This window comes from Petromyzon marinus, chromosome 42 (assembly GCF_048934315.1).
Source record: "Petromyzon marinus isolate PM22_M1 ecotype Great Lakes invasive population chromosome 42, UKy_Petmar_22M1.pri1.0, whole genome shotgun sequence".
Taxonomy (NCBI): domain Eukaryota; kingdom Metazoa; phylum Chordata; class Hyperoartia; order Petromyzontiformes; family Petromyzontidae; genus Petromyzon; species Petromyzon marinus.
The window spans coordinates 8266218-8294196 of NC_133708.1; the positions used below are offsets into that span (position 1 = coordinate 8266218).

Genomic DNA, 27979 nt, shown 5'->3' on the forward strand with positions numbered 1-27979 from the left:
GGTTGCGGTGTGTATAGTAAACATCGCCGCGGGGGAGACAAAGGCGGCCGGGCGTGGTGTTGGCCACTCGCTAACAGCACTTGCCCCCAACACTCTGCTGCAGGCTAATACGATGGGTGGGGATCTTTGTCTTAGGGGCAGTCCATAAATGACGTCACGCGATTTTGGACGATTTTTGGCCCCCTCCCCTTGTCACACGGCGTCATAAAAAGTCAGACCCCCCCCCTCAAATATGACGTCACAAAGCTCTGCCCCCCCCCCAAAAATATATATTGTCATGGTAGTGCGTATTTAATGTGGCGCTGCACTCTGATGTTGTAGGAGAAAACATTTATTAAAAAAAGTCTATTTAATTAAGTAGAACTTGTTGGCTATATTTATTTAAAGTTGCGCATTTTGATGTGACGTCACATTTCTCACCCCCCCCCCCGTCGTCACACACCGTCACAAATGACTGACCCCCCCCCCCACCTAGGTGCGTGACGTCATTTATTGACGGCAAGGAGATAGCGTAGTTGTTAAAATTGCGTGTACATTGGATAGACTGTAACAACGCAACGTTTGATTCTGCCGTTGTGAAATGGTTTTAACGCAACTGACTTCTTGCACATCGGGGGGTGATGCTGCAAGCGTTCGATCCTCGTGGCCGTGAAAGCTGAGCAGGATTTGACAATGGTTGTTGAATATTGATTTAAAGCTTTCGTGACTGCAGGAATTCATATTATTTGCTGCAAACCTTTAAACCACTCTGCCTCAGCAGCTTTTCCCATCTTTTTTTTCCTCCTGATGACGATCGCTTGTGTTGTGATCGAAACGTCGTAGTTTTTTTTACTTTTTTGTTATTTTCTTTGAACCTATCTTGGTGACTTTAACGAAAGATCCAAAGACAATGGTTGTTGAGTATCATCATAATATTCTTGGTTCTTTCGGTAAAGTCACGTAGAAGGGAAACAATAAAATAATACAAAAATATATTGACTTTACCGAAAGAACCAAGAATATGAATCCCTGCAGTCACGAAAGCTTTAAATCAAAATTTATCATCATAATAAACAAAAAACCACGACGTTTCAATCTCTTGTGTTGCGATCGAAACGTCGTGATTTTTTGTTTATTTTTATTCATTTGAACCTATCTACGTAACTTTACCGAAAGACCCAAAGAATATCATCTTTTTTTTTAAATCACCCCTTGCCAAAAAAAATATTCTGATCAGCCGGTGACGGCTGAAAGATAATTACTTGTTACTTTTTAGTGCACTTTAAAATAAAACCGTTGTCTTTTAAAAATAACATTTTAAGGAGTTTATTTTTAAATCACCCACAGCCTCTGCTTTCTCCAGCCCGCCCTACAAACGGGTACAATAAGCAGGGCACCGCTCTGAGTCGGTCCACCGGGTCGCGTGCGGCTAGTGCAGAATGTGGGTCACGCCACCGCTTTCGGAGGCGTCTTAACCAGCGTGGAAGAGTAGGCCAATGTACAGGGTAGTCCAGATGCATGGGCTGAATTTACGGGGGTGGGCTAAGCAAGGGTGGGAAAAACCCCGATTTTTTTTTGCCCGACAAATCTGGTTATTGGTTTTAATGGAATTAAACCCGATTTTGCCAATTAAAACCTGCTTTTATTATCGGCGTCTCGTGCACACTTCAATCCTGCTCCTCGTCGTCTTCGTCGTCGTCGCTCTCGCCGCTGGACTCGGTGTTGTCATCGCCATCGTCGGGTAGTCGTGTAGTCGTGGAGCGCGTTGAGGTTCGACTCAACGAAGACGAGCTTCTCGACTCGTGTTGGGCGCCAGGCTGTTCCTCAAACTTGGAACGGATAAATCCCAGCGTCGAGAAAGTTTCGCTGAGACGCAGCGGCGGCGGCGGCGGTCGACGTGGCCACGCTGAACAGTTTGATGGCTGATCTTCTGGAGCTGCGGGATAGTCGCAGCCGACGAGTGACGAACTGACGACGTTAGTCTGGGCGAGGGCCGAACGCACCGCGCGGCTCACGCGCATGTCGGATGAGCCCGGGCCCCGGCCCGAACGCCGCTGATGGGGTGCGTGCGACTCAAATCCCGACTTAACTTTAATAAAAACCGGATTTGGGCAGGATCCAGGTGCTCCGTTTTTTTATATATATATAAAAACCGATTAAAACCCGAATGAATAAAACCGGGCCGTGCCAGCCTTGGGGCTAAGACTTCTCCCATCCACCACCCCCCCAAACTGGACACCGTTATTAATTTATTTTCAGTAGTTTACAACTAAGATTAAAAAAAATAATTTTAATATTCACCCGCGTTTACTAATGTGAGGGACAAAGTGAACCACCCCCCCCAAAAAAAATATATAGAAGTCAAACTCCGCCTATGTCCAGATGTCTTGTGACCCCCATTTATCGACAAGTGAATGTATTTTGTTTTCAGTGAGATTCATTTAAACAGAAGTGGATATGCAAAGGGGTGGGCAACTTTTTTATGGGTAAATTAATGGGGGGGGGGGGGGGGGTCACGAGACATCTGGACCCACACCCTATACTACTCTTTGAGTCGTCTAGAGATCCATCTCACGGAGGCCCTTTCAAATGGAGGCCTCTTACACATCGACACTGTTCGGACTGAAGCGACACCCCCATTCGCTTCTCTAAAAGTTAATGTGTTTTTTTTAAGCAAGATTTATTTAAACAGACGTGGATATGCCAAAGGGGGGGGGGGGGCAACATTTTTTATGGGTCAATTAATTGGAGGGTCAACATTTTTTTATGGGTCAATTAATTGGGGGGGGGGGTCACAATACATCTGGACCCACACCCTGTACGTCTCTTTGGAGGGGGTGGTGGTCGTTTCGAGATCCCATCTCAGAGGCCCTTCCACGTGCAGGCCTCTTACTGTTAGGATTGAAGCGACGCGTGCAGATTTTTTAAATTCCTTTTTTTGATTATCACTCCGCAGGCTGTGGTGGAAATGTTATTTTAGCACCTAAGCCTCAAACGAGGTTCGTGTGCGAACGTGTTCGCCCAGTCCCGCTTGCGTAAATACAAATGCTCGATTCTGGATTGTAAGGTGCTTGTGTTTAAAGTGTGAGTAATGTTCGCTTCAGGACAAAATATTTTTACTTGACAGGAACATCATCGTGAAACACCCAACCGAGCTATTACACCACGGCCACAACAGTTCCACAAAATAACCGAGAAGTCAAAACACATTGTTAAAATGTGTTTTCACATTGCTAAAGTGTTTTCACATCTTACGCTGGCAAACGTCAGAATCGAAATCTTTGTTTCTTTTGTAACTTAGTAAAATGTGGCTTTGGGTGGCACAGCAGACGTCAGAGCGTGCAGTTGCTGCGTTTGAATCCAGGTTTTAGCCACATGTTGTTAAACTGAGTTATCTCGGGTAGGGAGTTGATAGTCTCAGCACACTTGCCAATGACTGCGCTAAGTAAATCCAAAAAAAAAAATCCCCCCTATAGCCTTAACAGACTGTTGGGGCAAATGCTGTTAGCGAGCGCCTATGAAGGCCGGTAGCACACACGAAGGGGGTGGGTGGCCAGCACCACGCCCGCACGGCCACCTTTGTCTCCTTTGAAGGGGTCTCACACTCTGACACACACGTGATGAGCCATGGGCGGATGGATGGTGGATCGAGTGCTCATGGGTCCCAGGCCATCACTGATCACACACAAAAGTGAGCTCCTTGGAATAAAAAAACTGTTTTTAGTCCGTTGTAAAACTGGCTCGGATTCAATTATGGCTAATACAGTTTTTTGGGGTTAGATCGCGTAAATATTTTAATGTGTCGTTAAACCCGTCACCCGACAGCCAATTAGTAATTATTGGCATGTTCTGTTTACGTGACAAACCTTACTAATTGGCTGTGTCGGGTGGTGTCGGGTTTAACGACACATTTATACGCGATCTAACCCCCAAAAAAAATCCTCTTATGGATGATATTGCTCGTGAAAGCCTGCTACGTGTTAAACTCAACGATGGCTCCCGGACATGTGCCGGTAACCGGTTCCAGGTGTTGGGGCGAGAGACCCCACAACTGCACTGGCCGTACCGCATGGATACATTTTAGATGCGAGAATTAAAATTGTCAGAAGTGACTGCCATGCGATGGATATCACTCTCGGTGGCAGAGTGGGTTGGGGAAATGCTGCCCACTACTTATTGGACGAGGTTTTTGGGTGCTGCCTCTGCTGCTGTTGGCAGTGATATACAAGGACACTTAAAAAAAAAGCAACACACTTGTCAAAAACACTGCCTTCCATTGAAAAACTATAGAATGGGCGACATTTTGGGCAATGTCCCCTCGATTTATGTGGTATTAGCGGGAAGTAACCGGCGTTGCCCAAGCGAAAAAGACAGACACACACATCGACCTACACACACTTTAGATACACATGGAGTTACACACACACACACATGGGCTAACATACAACACATGCACCTACACACACACGCAAAGAAATGTGGTATGAAGAAGGATAATTGCCCGAAACGTAACCATTCACATAGTTTGACCTTTTAAGGCAGTATACTCTTTGGTTCTTTCGGTAAAGTCACTTAGGTTTACAAAAAATAATAGATCACGACGTTTCGATCGCAAAACAAGTGACCGTCATCAGGTGAGACAATCATAGCCAATCAAATGAGACAATCAACTTCCTATTCTTAGCTCTTTCGGTAAATTCACGTTGAAGGGAAACAATAAAATTATAAAATATATATAAAACAATACAAATTATATATATTTTATTATTTTATTGTTTTCCTTCAACGTGACTTTACCGAAAGAGCTAAGAATATGAATTACTGTAGTCACGAAAGCTTTAAATCAAAAAATCAACTTCCTGTTTCAGCAGTTTCCCTGCTGTGATTGTCTCACCTGATCACAGTCGCTTGTGTTGCGATCGAAACGTCGTGATCTATTATTATTTTTCTACCTACGTGACTTTACCGAAATAACCAAAGAGTATGGATTCCTGCAGTTACGAAAGCCTCAAATCCAGATTTTAATGCAGTGTTATTGACGAATGTCTTGAGTTTCATTAGACCAGACAGTAACTTTAAATGGATCTCAGAGGTAGCTCTGTGGTATCCACTTTTGTAGGCCGTTCTCCAACACGAAGGCTCTTGCGAGACATCGTAATGGATACCTGGTCTCATAACGTAGCTGGTTGTGATGGTCCATTGGGGCCACTTAGGTGGGAGTACCCACACTTTACCCCACCACATGCGGACATGCCATTGGAATGGACCGACTGCGGTACCCGTTTATACTGCTGACTGGACAGAGGGATGGGAGGAGGTGATTTAACAACGTAAAGACAGATTAATGGAAAGAAAAGTTTAATAATATAGATCAATTATTACTGATAGGTGTAACTTCTGCTCCAGTGGAAGTGCCGAATGCTGATGATCCTTACTCCAAAGCAGCTGTTGCAGCGGTCCGGAAAATATCGAGTGGGAAATAAAGTCCTGCATGTATGTATGTATGGTGAACTTCTTTCGCACCGTACGCAAACAACCGTGCTAATCGGATGTGCGGGTTAAGGGCAACAAACTAAACACAAAAAGCAGTTCCAAAAAAAAAGTATCTGTAACTTTGCTTTTACAGTATCCACGCACTGCGTTGCTTCCAGCGCACGTGTAGAATATTCTTAGAGTGAACATGCCGGGAGTAGAGAATGCGTATTTCGTGATTGAAGCCGAGGTTAACACCCCCTGGTGACATTCCTGACCACACACCTGTCTGTCTGGTTTGACGACAAAAGGGAAAACATTTAGGTAAATGCTTCCTGGTCTTCGTGGGGTGTAGAGGGCCTGCGTTTATGGGTTTTTACAGAGTTCGAACAATACGGTCATTTCAGAAGAAACTAAAACGAGCGAACCATTAAGAGGCGGCGGGGGGGGGAAGGTTTACTCAAAAACTGTAACGAGTAAACGATGACTGTGGTGTACTGGTAGATGTCGGGTCTGTTTCATAGTCCAGCCAAGTTGGTTATCAGCTTCACAGAGCCGGTCATGCTGATTCTGAGTCGGGCCCTCGTGTTTGCCTTCAGTGCAACGTGCTTCCACCACGTGTGCGCGGTGACTCGTGATACAATTCTTTATTCTTACGACTGCTCCAAAAAGGTAAGCTTGAAATGCCCTGTTAACCATCACGCACATCCCTCCCTTCCTCCATATACAATCGTATGCTATATACAATGCGTAATAATGATGTGCGCACGGATATGTTTGTGCAAGTGTCTTCAAGTGAATTTGTAACCAACGCTGTTTCTGTGGCGTGTCGTTTGATTGCTGCTGGCAGGATGTCAACTGCACGATACAAAGTAAGTGAATTCGCATTTGCACAATCGCCATGTGTGTTGTGTCGCGATACCTGTGTAAGACGGGAGATTGTTTGTTGTTATTGGTACGTCGTACGTCGAGACACATTCAACATGTATACCCAGTCTAAGCAACTACGTTCAGCCCGTTTGCCAGTCCACTGCTGGATGAGTGTCCCTCCCCACGTAGTGCAGGCAATGAGGGCTATTTGACCATACTTCACCACGCTTGTGACTTTGGGGTGGTGGAGGTCGGGGTAGAGTTCAGTACGTAACATTTTGCTCTACTGCCCTCCACTGTTGACAATGCCTACTGCACCTGCTTTTGGGAATGGTGATCACTCATCCAAGAATGGTACAGGCCCCAAACTGCTTGGCATTCTGAGGGTTTGACAGAGTCTGGGACATTCCTGGGCGATTTTGTCATAATTCTTTAACAATTACAAATAGTTTCATTTCATTTCTATTCCTTTACAGTGTACATCTAGTAATGGAATACTATACAGCCATTATACTAATGGAAATAAGTAAATTCCGATTGGATGAGTAAGGACAAAAATAGTAATTGTGTCCACAAGTATTTCAAGATAGTCGTGTAACTTACTCTCCTGCAACACCAGTATGGTGACTTAGAGCTTTCGTGACTGCAGGAATACATATTCTATGGGTCTTTCGGTAAAAGCCACGTAAATAGACAAATAATACAAATATCACGACGTTTCGATCGCCACGCAAGCAATCGTCTTCAGGTTGAGAAGACGATTGCTTGTGTTGCGATCGAAACGTCGTGCTATTAGAATGTTTCTATCTACGTGGCTTTACCGAAAGACCCATAGAATATGAATACCAGTGTATGGTGGTGTTAAAAGTACAAACGTCAAAATGTTATACCACACACTGCTTTTGAGTGGTACCCTAAACAGTAATTTTAAAAAAGAGCACAAAGAACCCAAGTTCGCGGTGCTGACAATGTTAGTGCTGAACTCTATCCGATATGGGCCCATGTCTCCCCCCCCCCCTCCACTATCTTCATCAAAACCCTTACCGATCAGTGGGGTCCAGATGTCTTGTGACCCCCCCCCACCATTTAACTATCTAAAACGTAATATTTTTTTTTAAAGTAAGGTTTATTCAAAGCATAAATTAACATGTAAAGGAGAGGGAAAAAATGTTAAGGGTGTTAATTAATTTTGGGAGGCTGGTCACAAGATATATGGACCACCCTGTCGAGAGGTCAAACAACCTCCTTGAAATGATGCGGCCTTCATCCAGCAATAGGATTAGCACAGTGCTGTTCTTGTTTTGTATTGCTACCTATAAAGTGTTTAATACCATCGAGCTGAAATAATTACATAGCACCGCTAACGTTTCGTCTTAACACATCAGCTATAATAGTAATGTATTGCATTTCCAAATTATGAACCCCTTTTTTTGTTCATTTGTTTGCCTTAAAGCTCTTCCACCAAGGGATGACGGTTCTGTCTTGTGGACCCCTGGTCGACCATTGGACGTGGTCCTTAAGTGGTCCTTGAGTCGTCAAGGGACAAATGCAAGCTTGGATGCCTACCCCACCGTGCTCACTCCTGTCCTGAACATCACTTGGTGGCTGCCTTATGATGGTCTGTGCAGATTTCTTTTTTGATATATTTGTTGGAATTAATAGTGAATTTGCCACTTTTTAACTGAGAAATATAGAAAATTACCATAGTTCGATGCAATTGCATAGTCAAGGGTTAAGTCGAATGATGTAAGGACTGAGTCATTCCCCAGCTGTCAAGGCAAGATTTGTTTAACACATAGGCTTTCGTGACCAATATCATCCATAATAGAGTTTTTTTGGGTTAGATCGCGGAAATATATATACAGTGGTACACCGGAGATCGAACTTAATTCGTTTCAAAAGGCAATTCGAACACCGATTTGTTCGAATACTGAATTAATTTTCCCCATAAAAATTAATGTAAATTACATTAATTGGTTCCAGACACAAGAAATCTCTCAATGCATAGCATTTTTACACTTTAGTTTACAGTGATTACATGCATAAAATCAAACAAAAAAACAAGAAACACAATAAATAAATGGAATAAATGAATAAATATATGGAATAAATGAAATAAATGAACATTGAACTTTACTTTATTTGTAGTAAGGAGAGTTGATGGCTTGAGTGGAAGGTGGTGATGAGGAGGAGGTGGTAAAACATTTGTTTGGGCAAGCGTCATGCACGCTGTCCATACGCGTCTCAGCCATGTACAGGTTCTTTCAAGGCGCGATTGCCGTTCGACCTCCGAATTTCGCTCGGTTTCTGGGGCAAAATTTTTTGGGAAATATCGTTCGAACACCGATTTGTTTGAGTTCTGGTGCGTTCGATCTCCGAGGTTCTACTGTACAACCCTTCCTAGTTGGCTGTGTCGGGTGGTGGCGGGTTTTAACGACACATTTATTTACGCGATCTCACCCAAAAAAACCTCTTATGGAAGTAAAGATTTGTTTTGTTTAACCAAGCGAGAACCCAAGAGACCATGATTGTCTCATTTTCCAGAGTGACCTTGTCCTGGCGCATGAATCTGTGAGTAGGAGGATTTTATTACAATGTGTAATCCCAATTGAGTGACGTGCGGGTCATTTTAACAAATATAGACCCTGACAACAGCATGCAATGGTCTATTCTTGCAAATGACATTGGGGAATTCTAGATTTGAAGCTTTCGTGACTGCAAGGATCCATACTCTTTTGTTCTATTCGGTAAAGTCACGTAGGTAAAAAATTAAACAAAAAATCACGACGTTTCGGCCACAACACAAGTGGCCTTCTTCAGGTGAAGGAACAGAACTGTCGAGACGACAGCACTTGCTGTCGTCTCGACAGTTCTTTTGGTAAAGTCACGTACTTTACCGAAAGAACCAAAGAAGATGAATCCTTGCAGTCACGAAAGCTTTAAATCGAAAAAAAACATACTATGATAATATATGCATTGTCCTTGAAACTGATTGGTCCACATATTAAAAAAATATATGTTATCATTTGTGTGCTGTTGCCAATATCATCTGGAAATCCAGTAGCAGTTGTTTAACAAATCTAACTCTTTGATGAGACCCAGAGGTTGAAAGTGGTCCAGAGTTTTTAGTTTGCTTAAACAAATGCCGCTGGACATAACATGATTCCAAGAAGGGCCATGGGCTGATGGACAAAACATTCCTACATTTCCGTATAGTAATGAATGTGATGGCTGGTTGTTGGAACTTCACATGCATTAATTATAGTGGCTTATAGTGTGTGTAAATGAAATGATATAATACGGCCGTATGTTTTCTGTGATATTTTCAGACAGCATTGTTGCGCTCCAGGGAACCGAAGTTTGTGTGACAATGGAAAATGAAAATGCAACCAGATGTGTTTGGTTTGTTTATTCCAGCACACCTACAAGGGTAAGATCAGTTTAACACGTAGGCTTTCGCGACCAATATTATTCATTATAAAGGTTTTTGGGTTAGATCGCGTTATTTTTTACTGTTTGGCCGTTTCGGGTGGTGGAGGGTTACGACACATTTATAAACAACGCGATCTAACACACAAACCTTTGTTATGAATGGTAAGATCATTAAGAGCTTACTTAATGTAATTCACTAAATAGCAACAACATGAACTGAAATGGGATACGACGTGTCTACAAATCAATCCTTTACTTGTGGTGGCTTCATAGACTGGCACATAGTACACGTGACTATACGATTAGGAATTTAATAAAGGAATAAAATACAATTTGTGGGTAGGCCTTCATCCAGCAGTAGATATGCAATATCTGGGCTGATCATGATTATCACTTTGGATTCATGAACTCTCTACAAACAACCACATCTCAATACTTTGTACAAACATGGGACATGTGCACGTGTAAAATAGTTTGAAATTAGTTTTATTTTAGAGCACAGAATTTATTTTTTAATTTCACAGGTCCGCGAGTGGGAATTAAGGCAACATTTATAGCAGCAGTGTGAATTCAGACACGCCATGGAGAGAGAGAGAGAGTCATAGGCAGAAGATAAAAGTCTTGAGCTTGGACTTGAACATGTTCCCAGCGAGGAGAAAGATATCCAAGGGAGGGAATGGAATGGTGAGGGTGATGGTGGTGATGGTAACGTTTCCCATTTCCCACAATGCAATGATTTGTAGCGATTTTATTCAAGAAACCTTTTTTATATTGTAGAGAATTTAGGGGCTCAAGTGCCTGTATGGGACAAGTGAACTCATTACATATAACCTACATGAATCGAAAAACATTAATTCTTACATAAGTGATCCTAATGCATGTGACTCAAGCTCAAAAATCTATACAAATATTAAGGCCAAACATATCTTGCTTCATATTCTTAGTTCTTTCGGTAAAGTCACGTGACTTTACCGAAATAACTAAGAATATGAATTACTGCAGTCACGAAAGCTTTAAATCAAAATATCTTGCTTCATTCACTTTTTGTCCTCAACAATTGGCAGTGTGTCCTGGAACATCGTGATCATCCCAGAAGTCTTCTCATGGTAATCTCTATAGATATAAAATATAATATACGTGGGTTATCGACTTTTTTTTCTGGGAAAACCCTTGAAATTTTCCACATTTCCTTTTGCAGTTGGAGAGTTTTTCATTTCACGGGTTTGCAGTGGAACCATACAAACGTTACCGCGTAGACGTTTGCAACTTTCCCAAACCCGTTCCACTGGAGCCAGAAACCATTTTCCGGAGAAACTTCACCTTGCCAGGTAACAAAAAAATTTAATCGCACCTCTTACAGCATGTCTCAGATGTTCATGAGCACTTCATACCCTTGGGGTGCCCGGGTCGATCAGAGATCGGAGTGCTGAGCTTGCACCACGGAGGTCCTGGGTTTGAAACCAGGCAGCTGCCTGTGCTTAAGCAGGGTCCTCAATGTAATGAGTTGGTGCTCTCAGCCCAGTCATCAATTGACTGCACACAAAAAAAACCCCCACCACATTAAATATAGTTAATCACAATAATGGTATTCATAACGCGCCATATTTTGCAGACAAGTCAACAACTCAGAGGCGCGGAGCTAGGCTTAGGGCTGCTCGAAAGCCTGACCAAACAGGCCTTTAGATCTACATCATGAGACCTCCTTTGCCAGTCCCAAAATATAAGAATAGGTTTTTTCCCATTTTTTCTGGCAACAAAACTGAAACCTTTTTACAAGGAATCATGTCTGCATTAACCACAATACTTGTGGTCAGAATGAAAACAAAAAAAAACACTGACAGTATATGCATTGTCCTTGAAACTGATTGGTCCACACCAGAGACAGCTTTCTTTTGAGCCTCGTCTCAACCGGTGTTAGACCAGAGGACGCCAAAAGGCATACAGCTCAAAGACAATGCACTATCAAAGTAATGAGAGCTCGGGGTAAGCATCTACATCATGAGACCTCCTTTACCAGTACCAAAATATTTGCATTCTGACCACAAGTTTTGTGGTTAATGCAGACATGATTCCTTGTAAAAAGGTTTCAGTTTTGTTGCCAGAAAAAAAGGGGACAAACCTATTCTTAGGCCTTTAGATGTTTCTTAAAAGTCAGAGTGCATTTGATGTTGCGGATGTGCAAAGGGATTGAGTTCCACACTGAGGGGGCAAGAGTTCTGCAGTTAATTTGACTAATTTGCGGGTCTGAGAATAATAATATTTGTTTGACTGTCACGTGACAAAGCTCACTCTCACATGCAGAGTGAGGAGGAAAGTGCTGCCCCCTTGTATTGTGTAGCCAGAGATCATTCTCAGAATTTCCTCTATGATATCCACTTCCGTGAGCCGTTCTCCAACACGAAGGGTTGCACTTCAAAAGACCCGAAATAATGCTCTGTGTCGTGAACTTACACCGAGAGCACAATCGGGATACCGTTGGAAAAATAAATAAGTTTAAAACTTTACACGCTAACGAGATGCGGCGGCGCTACGTGGAGTTGGATGGGTGAGAAATGTGGTGCATATTGTAAAAACAGTACCGTTACAGAGCATGGATTTGCAGCAAACATCACTGTTATATGGAAATACTACGTGACATAATTCGCAATACATACCACGATTGTCACATCCGTTTTTCTGAACATTGCTATGTTGTGCTCAAATTATTTTCTTAAATATTTAATTTCCTGACGATCTATAGATAACTATCATCGATTAAACGAGTGCTTTGCTCAATGTTATTTTTTCAGAGTAGCCTACAAGGCATTTACGTGACATCACTTAACATTTTTTCTTATGTATGTTTGTGTGTTATGAGACCTCCTTTGCCAGTAACAAGATATAGGAATAGGTTTTACCCTTTTAACTGGCACAAAAACTGACACCTTTATTCAAGGCATCATGTTTGCAATAACCACAACACAAGCAGTCAAAATGCAAACAAAAAAGACAACTCTGATAATAATATGCACTGCCCTTGAATTTGATTGGTCCACACCCGAGACGGCTTTTCTTAGAGCCTAGTCTCCATTGGTGTTGGACCAGAAGACGCCAAAAGGCGTACAACTCAAAAAACAGCACACTATCAGAGTATTGAGGGCTCGGGGTGAGCATTTACATTATGAGACCTCCTTTGCCAGTAACAAGATATAGGAGGTCTCATAAGGTAAATGCTCACCCCGAACCCTCAGTACTCTGATAGTGTGCTGTTTTTTGAGTTGTACGCCTTTTGGCGTCTTCTGGTCCAACACCAATGGAGACTAGGCTCTAAGAAAAGCCGTCTCGGGTGTGGACCAATCAAATTCAAGGACAGTGCATATCATTATCAGAGTTGTCTTTTTGTTTGCATTTTGACTGCTTGTGTTGTGGTTATTGCAAACATGATGCCTTGACTAAAGGTGTCAGTTTTTGTGCCAGTTAAAAGGGTAAAACCTATTCCTATGTTTGTGTAGCCTAAACAGCGTGTTCGTTATCAGAATTACAGATTGTATTAGCAGACATTTCCCAATGTAGGACCCTCTTGCCACAAAAAAAAAACCTCAGCAAGCTTCCCTTGGATAAATAAAATATTAACTTTCGATATATTTACATGACCACTCAGAGGGAGTCACACAGAGGCCACCAATGATTAATGTTTCACGTGTGGGTGTCTAGCCACTCAGAGCGCCATTGCCGTGCCAAATGCATGGGACTTGACCAAGGCCGAGTTTTGGGAAATCCAGTTCGCCGAATCCGGCAACAGTGTGGCACCGTTATCACGCTGCATTTCTACTCGGCTGCGATGGAATATTCTGTCGAGTTGAAAGGTGGCGGTGGTGGTTATTGTCACAGTATCATTTACAGGCCCATCTGATGTTCGGTGGACAAGTCAAGGACAATGCTCCATACGTTTACGTAAAAAAAAACTTAAATGGGGGGGGGGGGGAATTCAGATGACTCGGTGAAACGCTTTAATAATTTTTATTTTTTTGCCAACGCATACATTCTGCACGTGCCCCAATTGTGTGCTCAGCCACTTTTTTTTTCTCTCGTTCCTGGTTATTGCTCAAGCTTGGGGCTAGACTATAGATAACTTAAACGAGACAGGAATGCCTGTGATTGTCGCGTTAACCATGGCTAATTACTGTCAATACAGCCACAAAGCCACAGGCGATGCGAAGACCAGATTTGCAGCACAACATACAATAGTTACAGATATAATCAGGGTACTGTGCTGAACGTATCTTTACTTTAGAATCATTGCGCATCAGTGATATGTAGCATATTAAGGATCAACATTGACATTAACAAGCAAAATGGAACAAAAATTTAAAAGTGTGGCAGTTGGTTGTCCATCGAACAAAGATGGCCACCGCATCGCGTGCTTTCAGATGCGCTTCTGCGGCCATCTGAAACACTCTTCCTACCGATATTAGGAAGCCACTCGAGCTATGGACTTTTAAACCTAGATTTCAATTTTATTTTTTTAGAACTGCGTTTTACATTTCGCTTTTGTTGTCCTTCCCCCGCACCACCGATTAGCCCATGGGCTACGTACGGTGCGAAATAAGTTCAACATACATACAAAGAAGCGTAGAGCGATGCATAGCTCTCCGACGTATTTTTATGCTTGTGTAGTGGATTCAACTGAGTCGCAGACATACTTCTTAAAAGTAACACATTTATTAATACCAACACGTAACACAAAAGGGTTACTGCCCCTTCACCAGATAACCTATGGTGGTGGACCACCAGGCTAACTACGCTTGTTACTGGGAGTAGCTGCAACGGACAGGACCCTAGCTGGAGTCCTCGTCCACGTGTTGGTGACTTCTTCTTGGACGTCGATCGTAGATCTTCAGATGACGGCAGCAACACTGAACCCCGGTCCTCTGTGCAGACCCCGGTTTATATGCTGCTGGGTCGTGGCTGGCCCCGACCTTTGCCACGACCACCTTCGAGAAACCTCTTGCTGTTTCTCGACCCTTCCCATAGGATCTTACCCTGACACGTGACCACCCCCTAGCCCCCCCCACCTGGGGCCCTTGTGTAGATCTTACTGGTCACGTGGCTTCCAGGGTCAACCAGAGTGCCATGACCTAGGGCAGGGGTCCCCAACCCCCGGGCCGCGGACCGGTACCGGTCCATGGCCTGTTAGGAACCGGGCCGCACAGCAGGAGGTGAGAGTGGTGAGTCCCCACGTGGCCTGCCTCCATTATTTTATTATTTACCACTTTTGTCCGCGCCTCTTTCCCCCACTGTGCACTTGTCTCAGTCACAGTTGTGGTAAGCCCACAAGCTGACCCCTAGTAGCCACAATGAGTAACAAACAAACGTCGCTGGAGAGCTTCTTTGAAAAGGGGGAAAGACCAAATGGTGAACCCCCCCCCCCCCCTTTCGGTCCGTGAAAGAATTGTCTTCCACGAAACCGGTCCCTGGTGCCAAAAAGGTTGGGGACCGCTGGCCTAGGGTAACCTTATCCCATGGCTGACACTCCCACACTCCCTCCTGTAGGAGTCAGCACTGCACGTCACGCGTGGTGCCACTGAGCGCTATCCCAGCGCTCACCGCGCCCCCCCTAGAGCTCGGTACTACACCCACCTACGGGGTGTCCGCGATGATGGTGCATCGCACGCCGTGCCTCGCTAGAGCCGGCATTTCACAGCGACATACACGATGTCGCTACACACGTGATGTCCGCGATGTGAGTACATCGCACGCCGTGCCCCTATAGGGCCGGCACCACGCAGTGACGTCCGCGATGTCACTGCACTTGGAGTAGATCGTGGGTCGTCACGCTGAACAATACATAGCACAGCTATAAAACCGCATTGCAGAGCAATACAGCACAAATCGCGATTCTGACCCAGTGGAGAGATACGTTTTTGGAATTATACCGAAGGAGGGGAAAATTCATTTGGGAGACTGAAAGAGGAACACATTGATTAAAGAACTTTCACAGGCTTTAAGACGTAATTTGAACTACTGCATTCAGAAACGTGAGTGGGTTTGCGCAGAACGCGCAGCGAGAAGAGAATGTCTGACAGTCAAGACTAACGATGGGGTGGTGGCAGCCAAGGTGGGGAGAAAGCTGCTATAGAGAGCGTCCGCAGTGGAGATGGAGCGATGAACACAACTTGTGTGCGGGTGCCGGGTGGGTCATGGAGGATGACTACAACTTGGGAAGGTGTTCACCCTTCAGTGGCCAACGACGATTTTTTTTGCATTTAGTTTTAACGACATTTTTTTTCACTCCACTCATTTCATGTTCCAATCTTTCCGAAGAGACGTGGGTTATTTATTTAAGGATACGTGTGTAATGTTTTTTTTTGTAATCAAATGCAGTGCCAGAAACATTTTGTTTCGGGAGGTTTCTGGTCTGACACAAGTTTTGGCATATCCAATCTTGATTTGAAGCTTTCGTGACCGCAGGAATCCATATTATTTGGTTCTTTCGGAAAAGTCACGTAGGAATAAAATAAAATCAATCACGCAACACAAACGTCACCTGATGACGGACGCTTGTGTTGCGCCCGAAACGTCGTGATTTATTTTATTTTATACCTACGTGACTTTACCGTAAATAACCAAAGAATGTGTTCGCATATCCCTTTGATTTGTTTAAGCTCATGAATTCCACCAAATTCAAGACGGCAGCTGCTGATAAATGCACTGTGATAAAGATATTCAAAACAAATATCTTTTAAGTCGACGATTCACGAATGTCCTTCATTTCTATTAAACATTCACAGGCTGTGAGGATTATGTGATGAAAACTTCAACCCAGTGTATTCTGAACGGTGAGTATACTGCATATAAACTCAGATTTTAAACACATGACAAGGAATGAAAGTATAACACTGGACAATTTTAAAATTAACAATGAAATAACGGGCTTAATTTGCTCTTTACTCGCTCTAAAAGTATCCAAAATGTAAGTTGTCACAAATATAATCTCACATCAACACCATCATCATCATGGATGATTACATCACAAGATCTTGAGATGGTGGCGGATTGGGATGGCCTTCATGCAGTGGTGGATTGCCCATTGCTAATGGTAAAATATGATGTCATAGTTTAATTCAGCATTTATTAAAACCTCAGATGAAATAAATAAATTGGGCTATCTTAAAAAAAAATGAGTTTACAATTCCTGACTCACACCCCCCCCATCCACCAAAATTGGGGCCAAAATTGAAAATTTTAGTTTTCTATTGTTTATAGGTACAGTAAACCCTTAATATTTGCACGTTTTATAATCGTGGAGAATATGGTTTCGAAGTATTTGGCTGCTATAAAGTTCCACGTGATAAGCCACTTCGTTGAGCTATCATTTGTGATGGCCAGGACGCTTTTAAAAATAAAAACTATAGCTCAGTGGGCTCTACCTGGTAAAATAAAAAAAAAAATTAGTTTCGTAGATATAGATAAGAAGACTAAGATGGCATGTGGTCCATTCGAAGCATAAAAACAAATTAATGAAAATCAAATGTTTGGTGTTCCTCGTATCACTACCAGGGAGCATGTGGTCACCAGATATAAGTGTCCACCTGAATGACAGTGGGGCATCAGTCAAATTCTCAGCAGTGAACCTATCGAGGAGGTATAACGTCACGCTGGAGAGCTGCGGACAAATCCACAAGGCGTCCGTGATCGGGGTAAGTTTTAAACGATCATGCCCAATTCGATGCGCTCTGTGAGTCTTGTACAGAGTGGCGGCTGGCGATTAAGGGCCAGTTGGGGCCGGAGCCCCAATATTAAAAAAGGATAAAACGTCAACAATACTTTCACATTGTAAAAGTCTATAGACTGCAGATTGTTGAACTGTTTGCACCAGATTAAGTACAGTTTTTACTAAGGTGGCTGATCATAGATGTACAGCTAGCTAGTATACCGTGTACTAGCAAGCCCCTGGTAAACACACGTGACTGTGCTATTATGGGACTTGGCCCACACCACCTAATGGTGGCGAAATGTTAACTTCCTCAACTAGTATGCAGAAGGGCTTGGGTTCGATCCAGACCCTGACGCCTGTAATATTTGGAGTTATCTCCGTGCTCGTGTGGATCTTTATCGGGGTCCTCCACATTTAGAAACGCACATTAAGAGTATTTGGCTGCTATAAATATACACATGATCAGCTACTTCGTTGAGCTATCATTTGTGGCCAGGTCGCTTCTGAAAAAAGAGCTGTCCAGGTCAGTGGGTCTTACTTGGTAAAATAAAAATAAAGTTTAGTTTAGTTTCGTGATGCAGTGATTGCACTGTGCGCACACTTACACCAACGCGTCATCCAGGGAGTGCTTGTGCAAGGGCTGTTATTGTCTTGGGTAATAAATGGACAAGCGAGCCCCCGGGCCCCTTACCTGCTGTGCGGCACAGGTGCGCTGCACAGGTGCGCTGCACTTGAAGAAAATACATTCAGACCTTCTCTACCCCCTCCCCCCCCCATGCTCACCTCCACAATCAAAGGCTTCTGTGCTCCCCCAATAGACTACATAATTAAATACTCACTGGCCACCACTGTATGTAAATTGAAAAACTCAATGATTGCCATTGGTTATTTTAAATGTCTAATTTATTGTTAACGTTCATGGCAATTAGTCAAAAATTTATATAGCACAATGTGGTTATGTTCCTTGTAACCAAACACACTTTCTGCTTGATTTTGACTTACAACAAAATAAAAATGCTTTCAAGAAGAAAAATTAAACATCAGCCAATGGGCGTTCCAAAATGCTTCGCACTCAAACAGTAGTCGTTTATGATACATCGTTAGAAATCTGGTGTAGTTCCCATGTCAAAGCACAAATTATTTTTAGTCTGCTGTATATCCTTACAATTGACAGCATGACCAAATCCCTTAACCGATCCAGCTGTATGCAACAAATGAAACATAAATGACATCTGTCCACGGATTAACCCGTTTCAAAAGTGTTGGAATGTAGCATGATTATAATCAAAATGTCAATAACTCGGTGCTTAGCGGTGCGTGGGAATGAATTTAAATGTTAGCCGAAGATTATTTAAATATTGTGAGAGCACGGTACCCATTAATATCAGATTTGTTTACGGTGTGACCTCAAATGGCAAGTCCCAGCCATCCGTGCTGCTGACTCTCTGCCCCTGTTCAAGTTTAAGTTCAAGACTTTCCCTTCTCCTCTGCCTTGGACTGTTTGTTCTCTGATAATAATACAAATTTAAATATTTAAAAAAACCCTCCTTTCCCTGACATGTCCCACTATTTGTGTACAGCATCTTCAACTGTGGCTGCATGTAGAGGCGCTATTGATTGAAAAAAAAATTGGGTCGCTGGATTGAGAACAGAGTGCCAACCACTGCCCCATCGCTGAGTTCGATTCCCGGCCATGACTAACATCACTGGCGAGTGGTACCAGAACTGGCCCTGGGCCTCGCCAACTTCATTAACCCAGCGTGGTGAGGCGGAGCCAAACAACCTTCACCAATGGCAGGACTTGGAGAGGCCTTCATTCAGCAATATACGTCCGTCAATCTTCATGCCCTGTTGCAATACGCACTGTTAAAGGGTCACTGTGGGTAATGTCAATGTGCGGTGCGTCTTTCTGTAATAAGGCAGTGCTAGTGCGGCGAGTGTTTTTTTAGTGTGTGCCTGAATGCAACGTTTATATTTAATAGGGGATCGGAAAATATAGACAGGTGACCTTTCCCGGTGTTACACCGACACCAGGCTGTCGCACATTTGAAGCTAAGGTATGTAAATACACAACAGAGTACAGCATTGTCTACATCATACCACAACACTTTCACTTACCTTGTCGATATGTATGGTTGCGACGTTATTATTTTTCACTATACAGCAAAACCTTGGATTGCGAGTAACTTGGTCTGCGAGTGTTTTGCAAGACGAGCACATTTTTTTAAATAAATATTAATTTGATAAACGAGCGAGGTCTTGCAATACGAGCAGTACGTATATACGCTTTGTCTGCCGAGCATCACGTGATCACAACTGATATACGAGTGCTTTGATATACGAGTGCTTTGGATTACAAACACGTTTCCGGAACGAATTATGCTCGCAATCCAATTTTTCACTATATCATATTTTACCGTGTGACAATTTTTGCAATATCACGTCCCCATAACCTTGTAATTATATTTTACGACACTGTGATGTTATTGTGCTTTTCTGTACTTGCAGTATAAATAAAGGGTTTAACACGTAGGCCTTCGTGACCAATATTATTCATAATAAAGGTTTCTGGGTTAGATCGCGGAAGTATAAATGTGTTGACCCCCCACCACCCGACACGCACTGGCGGAGCCAGTGGGGGGGGGGGGGGCACATGCCCCCCCAATGGTCCGATCGAAATCCCTAATTTCGATCGGATCATTGGGGTTTATTAGTAATACATCAGCATTTCGTGACCCCCATTGCCACTGTGTAGCATATTATTCTGTGCCAGGGACTCTATGCGATGATAGGACAATAGCCTGAGTCCATAATTGGCAATAAGTAACGGCAAAGCAGTTTTATGTGACTCAGAATTGTGCACAGTTGCGTATACAGTACACGACTTCCCTGAAGGCATTAACACCTTCAGCGAGCGTGATGCCGATTACACAACGCGGTTCGAATTCCACCCTTGATAGATAGCTGCGCCATCGCCGCACACGCGCCGAATAAAAACCAAGGGACAAGTCCCTACTTACTAACAACTCCTCTATCATTTTTCATTGCTGGAGGGGTTGCCCCCCCTACCTGAAAATTCTGGCTCCGCAATTGCCGACACGGCCAATCAGTAAATAAAGGGTTATTTGAAATATATTTCACTGCAGTTCATGCAATTGAAGCCTGGAAAAAACATGTTTTTTTTTACAATCATTACAATATTTTATGCTTATTTAGTGCACGCACTTTCAGTTACACAAATATTGTTAAATACAAGACGAAATTTATAACAATATGACAACTAAGCCGTCAAATACTCTGGAAAACATTTTGCAGAGTGTTAATATTTAATCGCAATTTTAATGAATGAGCTCGTTATTTCATAAATGTGTTGTCAGTGCATAATTTTTTTGATGAAAAGGTAATGAACAACTATAATCATGATATGATATTTTTGAAAGTGAACAATACAATGATTTTGTTATATTGCATTGTACAATAGATATAACAGTAAAACAAAAGATTTAATAATTATCCGATTCATACGGCACCTTAAGTAATAAAACACATGCTAACAGCCATTTTCTGAATAAACTATTCACGATATATTCTAGTTTCACCGCAGCAAATTTAGCAGTTACTAAGGGTGTAACGATTCATCCTCCCTCGCAAGAACCGATTCTGCTTTTGTCTCATTTATGTAAAATATTTTGCTCCATTAGTTGCAATGTAACGGTGTAATACCATCAGCACGTTATATGTAGCCGGACAGGAGGCTCGGTAACCACCAATCGGAAGGTTGCCAGTTCAAATCCGAGCTGGGGGTTGATTCGGCCCATCATCATATCTCTGGGGTCGGTAAAACGAGTACCACTCCGTGTGGTGGGAACCAACAGTAATGGTTGCGTGTCTGACCTCGCCCCTGCCATACGAACGTTGAATTTCTACCACTGGCTCAGGGCTTTAAATCGGAGTTGAGCCACTGAGGCAATGCTTATTTGAGCAGGAAATCTCTTTGACTATCGATTCTTACACGTACAATCGGAGCCTTAAGAATGGATACTAATCAATGAATCGATCCATCATCACACCCTTAGTAATTGCAAGATTGATTCATGCATCAGTTTAATATTGCATCTGTGAACAATGACACATTTTTTGTTTTAAATCCACACGGACAGATAAAACCCTACTTTGACATATGCAAAGATGATTGCAAGGAAAGAACAATGTCGGTGACTCTTACAGGTAAAACCCATTTTCTTGTCGTTTGCTCTTTTTGGCCACTTCACCTGTTATTCGAGAAGTCTTAGTGCATACGCTTTTTTGGAGGGAGTGACAACCTAATCGGTAAATGGACCAAATCTCAAAGCACCTGATCCTGTGAGATCTTTTGAAGCTAAGCAGACTTGAGCCTGGCTAGTACCGAGATGGGTGACCCCCACGACCTGCCAGGCGTTGTAGACATGAGTCTGTGAGGTGTGGCCGGGAGATGAAGAGTGCTGAGAGGTCACCTGCCTCTTATGTGCGGTGGTTTTACTCCCAAGATTTTTCTTCGGTGTCCTCTCACACGCCATTGAAACATTCATGGAATTGGAGCGAACATCCCAATGCAGGACCCCCACCCCCCTCCTCCAGGAATTAGTCTTGAGAATCAGTGACGCTTTCCTGGGTGAATAATTTGACTTATTATAAATATCCACTTAAAATCAATTGTAATTTTGCAATTTTTGGCGAATGCTTGGTAAAAGATAAAGGTACAGCTTTACAATTGCATGCTCATGCCACTGCTGGGGAAGAGCATCCATAATATGGAGCTATAGAGAGCCCCACTAGAGGTTATTTTGCCTACTCTTCCCAACTAGCTAGAGGTGGGGGTACTCTACCTCTGGCTCGGGGAACCCACGGAGTACCTGTCGAACAAAGCACTTGTGTCTGGTATACCCATTTATACTGCTGGGGCTGAACTCTTAACGTGACCATATATACAGTATGTCAGTTCACCAATTCTTCTGTCATGCTCTTTTCAGATAAAAACTCACCAACGCCGCCTCCTCCCACAAATAAGATCCTTGGAAAAGTAGCCATTGCTGTTACTTTATGTCTTGTTATGACATTTGCCATGGGTGTGATAGTCTACTGCAAACGAGGTAAGTTATGGTACTCTACATGCTTTACTTTATATCTGGGATATTTATCTTCACTTGTTATGCAGGCGATGTATCGCTGATGCATTGCTTAGTAGACTGAGCTGAACTATGAACTTGGCTACCCGAGTTCGATTCCTGGCCATGGCTCACATCAGTCGTAAGATATCTAAATCAGTCGTGAGCCCCTACCTTCGTCAAACTGTGGTTATCAATATGGCAAAGTAAAATCAAACAACCCGCATGACTGACACAGCATGGGGAGGCCTAGATACAGCAATTGTTTGACAAAGGGCTGTAAATTATTCTTTATATTCTATTATTGTGCCCTTTGAAGATATTTTTTTTTTTATTCAGGGCCTCAATACGTGCAACAAACACTCGATGTGCTTTTATTCATGACTGGCTGATGCATTTGCAACGTTGCAACTTCTCTTTGTAACCACAAACTCGCTATGCCTTGCTGTGTTGCATTATGGGCAAACGCAGCTACCGTATGAGTAGACCTCTGCTCTATTGTCTCACGCATGAATAGCCAATAGAGTGATTAATTTAAAATGTTTATTTATGTGTGGGAAAGAACACAGCCGTGCCTATGTATGTTTTTGCCCGTAATGCTCCACAGCAATACATCATGAGAGTGTGTGTATAGTATTGCTTCTTTCATTTAATGGAGCCCCACAGTTTATATGGAGTGCTCTTGCCAATAACATCTGTTATTCCAGTGACATTTGTTTAACAAGCCTGAATGCTAATGCTGCTTGATAATGTTGGTCTGGAAAGCCAATAGGCTGATGGACACTTAAATATGTACAATTATGTTAGGAGATAGAATGGCGTTCTGCTTATATTTGCCTTATTTCCACCCAAAGCATACCATCTTCTCTTTTTGCAGATGCCGTGAGAAATGGATTTTGCAGACCGGCCACGACAGTGGAAGAAGAGAAAACTGAGGTCCCCGTTGCACAACTGCCACCAAAGCTGCAGCCCAGAAAAGTGTTCATCGTCTACTCTAACGACCACAAATTGTTCAGAGACATTGTCCTGCACTTCGCGGCGTTCCTGCAGAGCAAGTGTGGCATGGCGGTATCGCTGGACCTGTGGGAAGAGCAAAAGGTAGCCAAGACAGGGAGGATGCAGTGGCTGATGCAGCAGTTGGATCAAAGCAAGGACTCGGCGGCCAAAGTCATTGTGCTGTTCTCTCGAGGGTCGCAGATGAAATGGAGAGCGCTGTGCGACTCCACACAAGTGGAATTTCGGGAAGATCTCAAATCCCTCGTCGGAGACATGTACAGCCCCGCCCTCAGCCTCATCTGCGATGGAATTATGCGGCCGGCCACGTTCGAAAAGTATATCGTGGCGTACTTTGAGGACGTAAGCAGTGAGAGGGATATCCCCAGTTTCTTCAACGTGACGCTCAAGTATAAGCTCATGAAAAATTTCAAGGAACTTTTCTTCAGGATCCAGGACAAGGAGCAGTACGAGCCAGGAATCACGTACGGAACACACGGAATCTCTGCAGAAGACTATTTTGAAGAGCCATGTGGGAGACGCCTGCTAGAGGCCATACAAGCATTCAAACGATTTCAGAAGTCAAACCCAGACTGGTTTGAGAACAACGAAGGTGACAAAGAACTGGATAAGACCACATGGGAAGGAAACAAAATGTATTTCAGTGCAGCAGGCATCAGGGAGAACATTCCTATTTTTGAACCAAATGACGGATGCGGTTTGGTTCTCCGTAACAGTCCAAATTTAAGTAACGACTCCACTGACATGCTTAAGGCTAGCCTTACACAGTTTTCACATGAATCGGGAGTATCTAGGATAGAAAATACATACCCCAATGAACAGCTGCCATTGTTGTTTGTTTCTCCAGCTGAAAACGATATCCCTGAATATGCAGTGCACGCGCATTATTCTAATCAAGTTAACGTTATCGCACAGCGCACAAGTCAGGACATGTTGCTCAACCCTGATGATCTCAGCGGCAATGGTAGCGACCAGCAGTTTGGGCAAATTTCATCTAATGCTCTCTTTCTTTTGGAAGGCTTTCAGAGAAGCCTTGTCAATGAAAACAGCAACTCTGATCTTGGCGAGTGTGTGGAAAGGCCTGGTTTGTGTGAACCACAGCATCACATAATCCCTGCATTGCAAACCAACGATGGGCCGATGTACAATTCATTTGACGGAAGCAATGATGTACACATTGACTTTTCCGTACCATCTTACGAATGTCCCAGAGAATTATGCAGTGACCCATATAATGCAGAGTCGAAAATGATGAAGGAACTGATTCATCTGCAGCAGCAAGTGCTGCAAAACAGCATTGCCAATATATAACGAACTCCCAAAACTACGTGTCCACACTAGTTTATCCACCAGATTAACAACTGTACCATCGTAAGCACACAGTAAATGTCTACCTTCTTTCATCTGTATGCATGTATGTTGAAGTTCTTTTGCATCATGTGCAGCTCACGTGCTAATCGGAGGTACTGGGGAAGGACAACAAATTATACACAAAAAGCAGTTCTAATGAAATTAGTTTTCAATCTAGATTTCAAAGTGCATAGCTCCAGTGGCTTCCTCATTCGGAAGGAACAGCCTTCCAGATGGCCGCAGAAACGCATCTGAAAGCGCGCAATGCAGTGACTGTTTTTGTTCCTTGAAATAAGAGTGCCACGTGGTATACGGGAGGTCGTGAGTTTGATCTCGATCATGACGCCTGGATATTTGGATTTTGCATGTTCTCCCCGTGGTCATCTGTATTTTTTTCCAGGTCCTCCGGTTTTTCCATCCACATTTAGAAACATTCGTTTAAAGTATTGGCTGCTATAAATTTCCACATGATCTGCCTCTTCGTTGAGCTATCATTTCTAAAAGAGCTACATAGCTCAGTGGGTCTTTCCTGGTAAAATGGAAATAGTTTAGTTTAGTTCAATGGCTAGCCAAAGGCCACTGCGAGGATGACCGGAGTTTGCGTGATGGGATGAACGGAGTTCGTGCGATGGCATTAATTGTGTCGTAGGCAGTGGTGGCCACTCGTCATTCGGAGACGGTGGAGCCAGTCCTTACTGGTGGAGCCAGGCCTTACTCGTGGTTCCAGGCCTTACTGGTGATACCAGACCTAACTGGTGATACCAGGTATTACTGGTGGTGCCGGGCCTTACTGGTGGTGCCAGGCCTTACTGGTGGTGCCAGGCCTTACTGGTGGTGCAAGGCCTTACTGGTGGTTCCAGGCATAAGCAAAGAAAACAAATTCATCGGGCCTAAAGCAGCCCATGGGCCCCCAGATTAGAATGTATAACAATATTAGTCGTTTACGTTTATCTGGCACTTAATTTCCTCAGAAACTCAAAGTGCCTTGCATCACATCTCATCTCAAACATTTTAAGGACATCCCCAGTGGCAGCTGTCCCTGTGTGGCAGAGAGGGACTCAGCACAGGCCTGCAATTGGGCATTAGTCTGCCAGTAGAGGGCGATGACTGCTGCTGTGTGTAATCCCAATTGAGCAATTTGGATTCATAACACGTTCTCGCGGAGGGAGCTGGTAGGAACGTTGGGTTGCTCGGTCAATGGCCAGGGTCAACGGCGGCGTGGTGTATTCCGCAAATATGCCCGACTGTGAGGGCGGGCACAAGCCGGCGTGAGTAGGTTAAACGTTGAGTTTCATAAGGGTACCACGGGGTGACCAGCCCCTCCCCACCCAGCACCACCCCTCCCACCCACAACCCAGCCCCACCCCTCACCCTCCCCTCCCAGCCCCACCCTCCTCACCCAGCCCCACCCCTCCCACCCCCCACTCAGCCCCACCCTCCCCACCCAGCCCCTCCCCACCCTCCCCTCTCCACCCAGCCCCACCCCTCCCATTTTTGGATGCACGACGGACAGACGGACACAATAACCCCCTGTGGGCTGGTGTAACCAGGAGGTTCCTACCAGTAAAATGTGTATGTAGTGGTGTGAGCTTGAATTCAAATCCAACAAAACATAGCAAGCTAATGAATGTAAACGGCTATTAAAATATCTCTCTTCTCTAGTCTGTAGCTCATCTCCCGTCTAACTACAGCTTTCTTTCTGTCTACATTTGTCCTCGTCTCACTGCATTTCTACCTCTTGTCTATATCTCTTCTATCATCTCACGAGCAGCGTATATGTCAAAAGGAGCTCCCCCCCCAACTATCATTTATTTTTTCGGGTGCTCAATGGGCAAGCACCAGTCGTGTAATATGCTACTTTATTGTATCTAAGAGTTGGTGTATGGTATTTAATATTTATGTGCATGTGAGGTTTTACACTTGTTGCTGCTAACAAATAATATTGATCTAGATTGTTGTGATAGTTGGCAATACAATGGAATATTGCGGACTGCTCTATTTGAACGCATCACAAATGCATGTCGCCACGTTTTTCCAGTTTAAAATATATACAGGACTGAATAATTGGGAATACGCGTGACTTCGCAAGCAAATATTTGTTATCAGTAGGCTACTCATTACAGATGCCTGTGTAGCGTCGGTGTCAGGCATTGTATATAGCAGTGTTATGCACTTACCTGTAGTAGCACACACGTGTCCATAGGGGGCGGTAACCCGGGATGGGCAGGATGAGCCGGGCCGTTGGGACACGAGGCTATCCCAACCCCAAGAGAGGGGTTGGGGGAGATATTCCAGAGCCCCCTGGAGAGTTCCAGAAGTGGGGCGTGACCAGGGGCGGGGGGGCGTGGCCAGGGGCGGAGAGACCCGGCCACGGGTATAAAAGCCGGACCTCTGGACGAGTCCAGCAGTCTTCGTCAAGCTGAAGAAAGAAGACCAGCTCGGCTAGGACCCTGGGAACCCCCAGGCCCGCCGTCCTTCTAGTTCTAAGGGCCGGGACCGAGTGGGCCAGTGGTTGGGACCCAAGGTCCTTGGCTGGGTTGGGTCAGATAGCCTCCCCCTAGGTCCCCTTAGCCGGAGGAACGTGAGTGTAGTCCGAGTGATTAGGACACGCTAGCCCGGAGGCTATACCTCCTTGGGTATCGGGTAGAGGGGCCGCTACCCCTCGGTATTAGGGACCCGTGTATCCCGCAGTTGTATTGAATAAACGTGTTGCCTCAAGCGCTCCGTCTCCGGTCTCCCTGGAACCCACTGCACATGCAACTCAAAAACAATGATCTTTGCATGATTTGTGCTACAAATATATATGCCAAAAATGACAAAGATGTAGGTAGGTATATGTCATACTAACCTGGTACGGTAACCGTTTGTGCTGTTGGAGATTGTGAACGGGAACGTTGAGGGGGATTGTCACAGAATAACTGTATAACCCACTGTTAATAATCACCTTCAGTAACCCATCTAACTTCATTGATATTAGGTGCTGAAAAGTAAAAGTGCAGACCTAAAAGTCCTCGTCTCATTC

General features: G+C 43.9%; 1 protein-coding gene and 1 long non-coding RNA gene across 2 annotated transcripts; one reads left to right on the forward strand and one right to left on the reverse strand.

Moving 5' to 3' along the window:
• Positions 1-5627: 5627 nt before the first annotated feature.
• Positions 5628-25010, forward strand: LOC116951207 (interleukin-17 receptor A). Its single transcript, XM_032969691.2, has 11 exons — positions 5628-6123; positions 6302-6323; positions 7775-7939; positions 9651-9751; positions 10952-11081; positions 16524-16571; positions 17293-17432; positions 19432-19506; positions 21610-21676; positions 22459-22578; positions 23471-25010. Exons 1-11 carry the CDS (start codon positions 5956-5958, stop codon positions 24916-24918), a joined length of 2484 nt encoding a protein of 827 aa, XP_032825582.2. The 5' UTR covers positions 5628-5955; the 3' UTR covers positions 24919-25010.
• Positions 20735-27223, reverse strand: LOC142930610 (uncharacterized). Its single transcript, XR_012946563.1, has 2 exons — positions 27135-27223; positions 20735-23673 (listed from the first exon to the last, which is right to left on the reverse strand). It is a non-coding gene; the product is annotated as an uncharacterized LOC142930610 (long non-coding RNA).
• Positions 27224-27979: the final 756 nt, after the last annotated feature.

Coding starts and splice junctions, on each gene's coding strand:
- LOC116951207 (XM_032969691.2), top strand. CDS start 5,956: ATGTCGGGTCTGTTTCATAGTCCAGCCAAGTTGGTTATCAGCTTCACA. Junction 7,940..9,650: donor TTGGTGGCTGCCTTATGATG/GTCTGTGCAGAT, acceptor TGATATTTTCAG/ACAGCATTGTTGCGCTCCAG. Junction 17,433..19,431: donor ACAAGGCGTCCGTGATCGGG/GTAAGTTTTAAA, acceptor TATATTTAATAG/GGGATCGGAAAATATAGACA.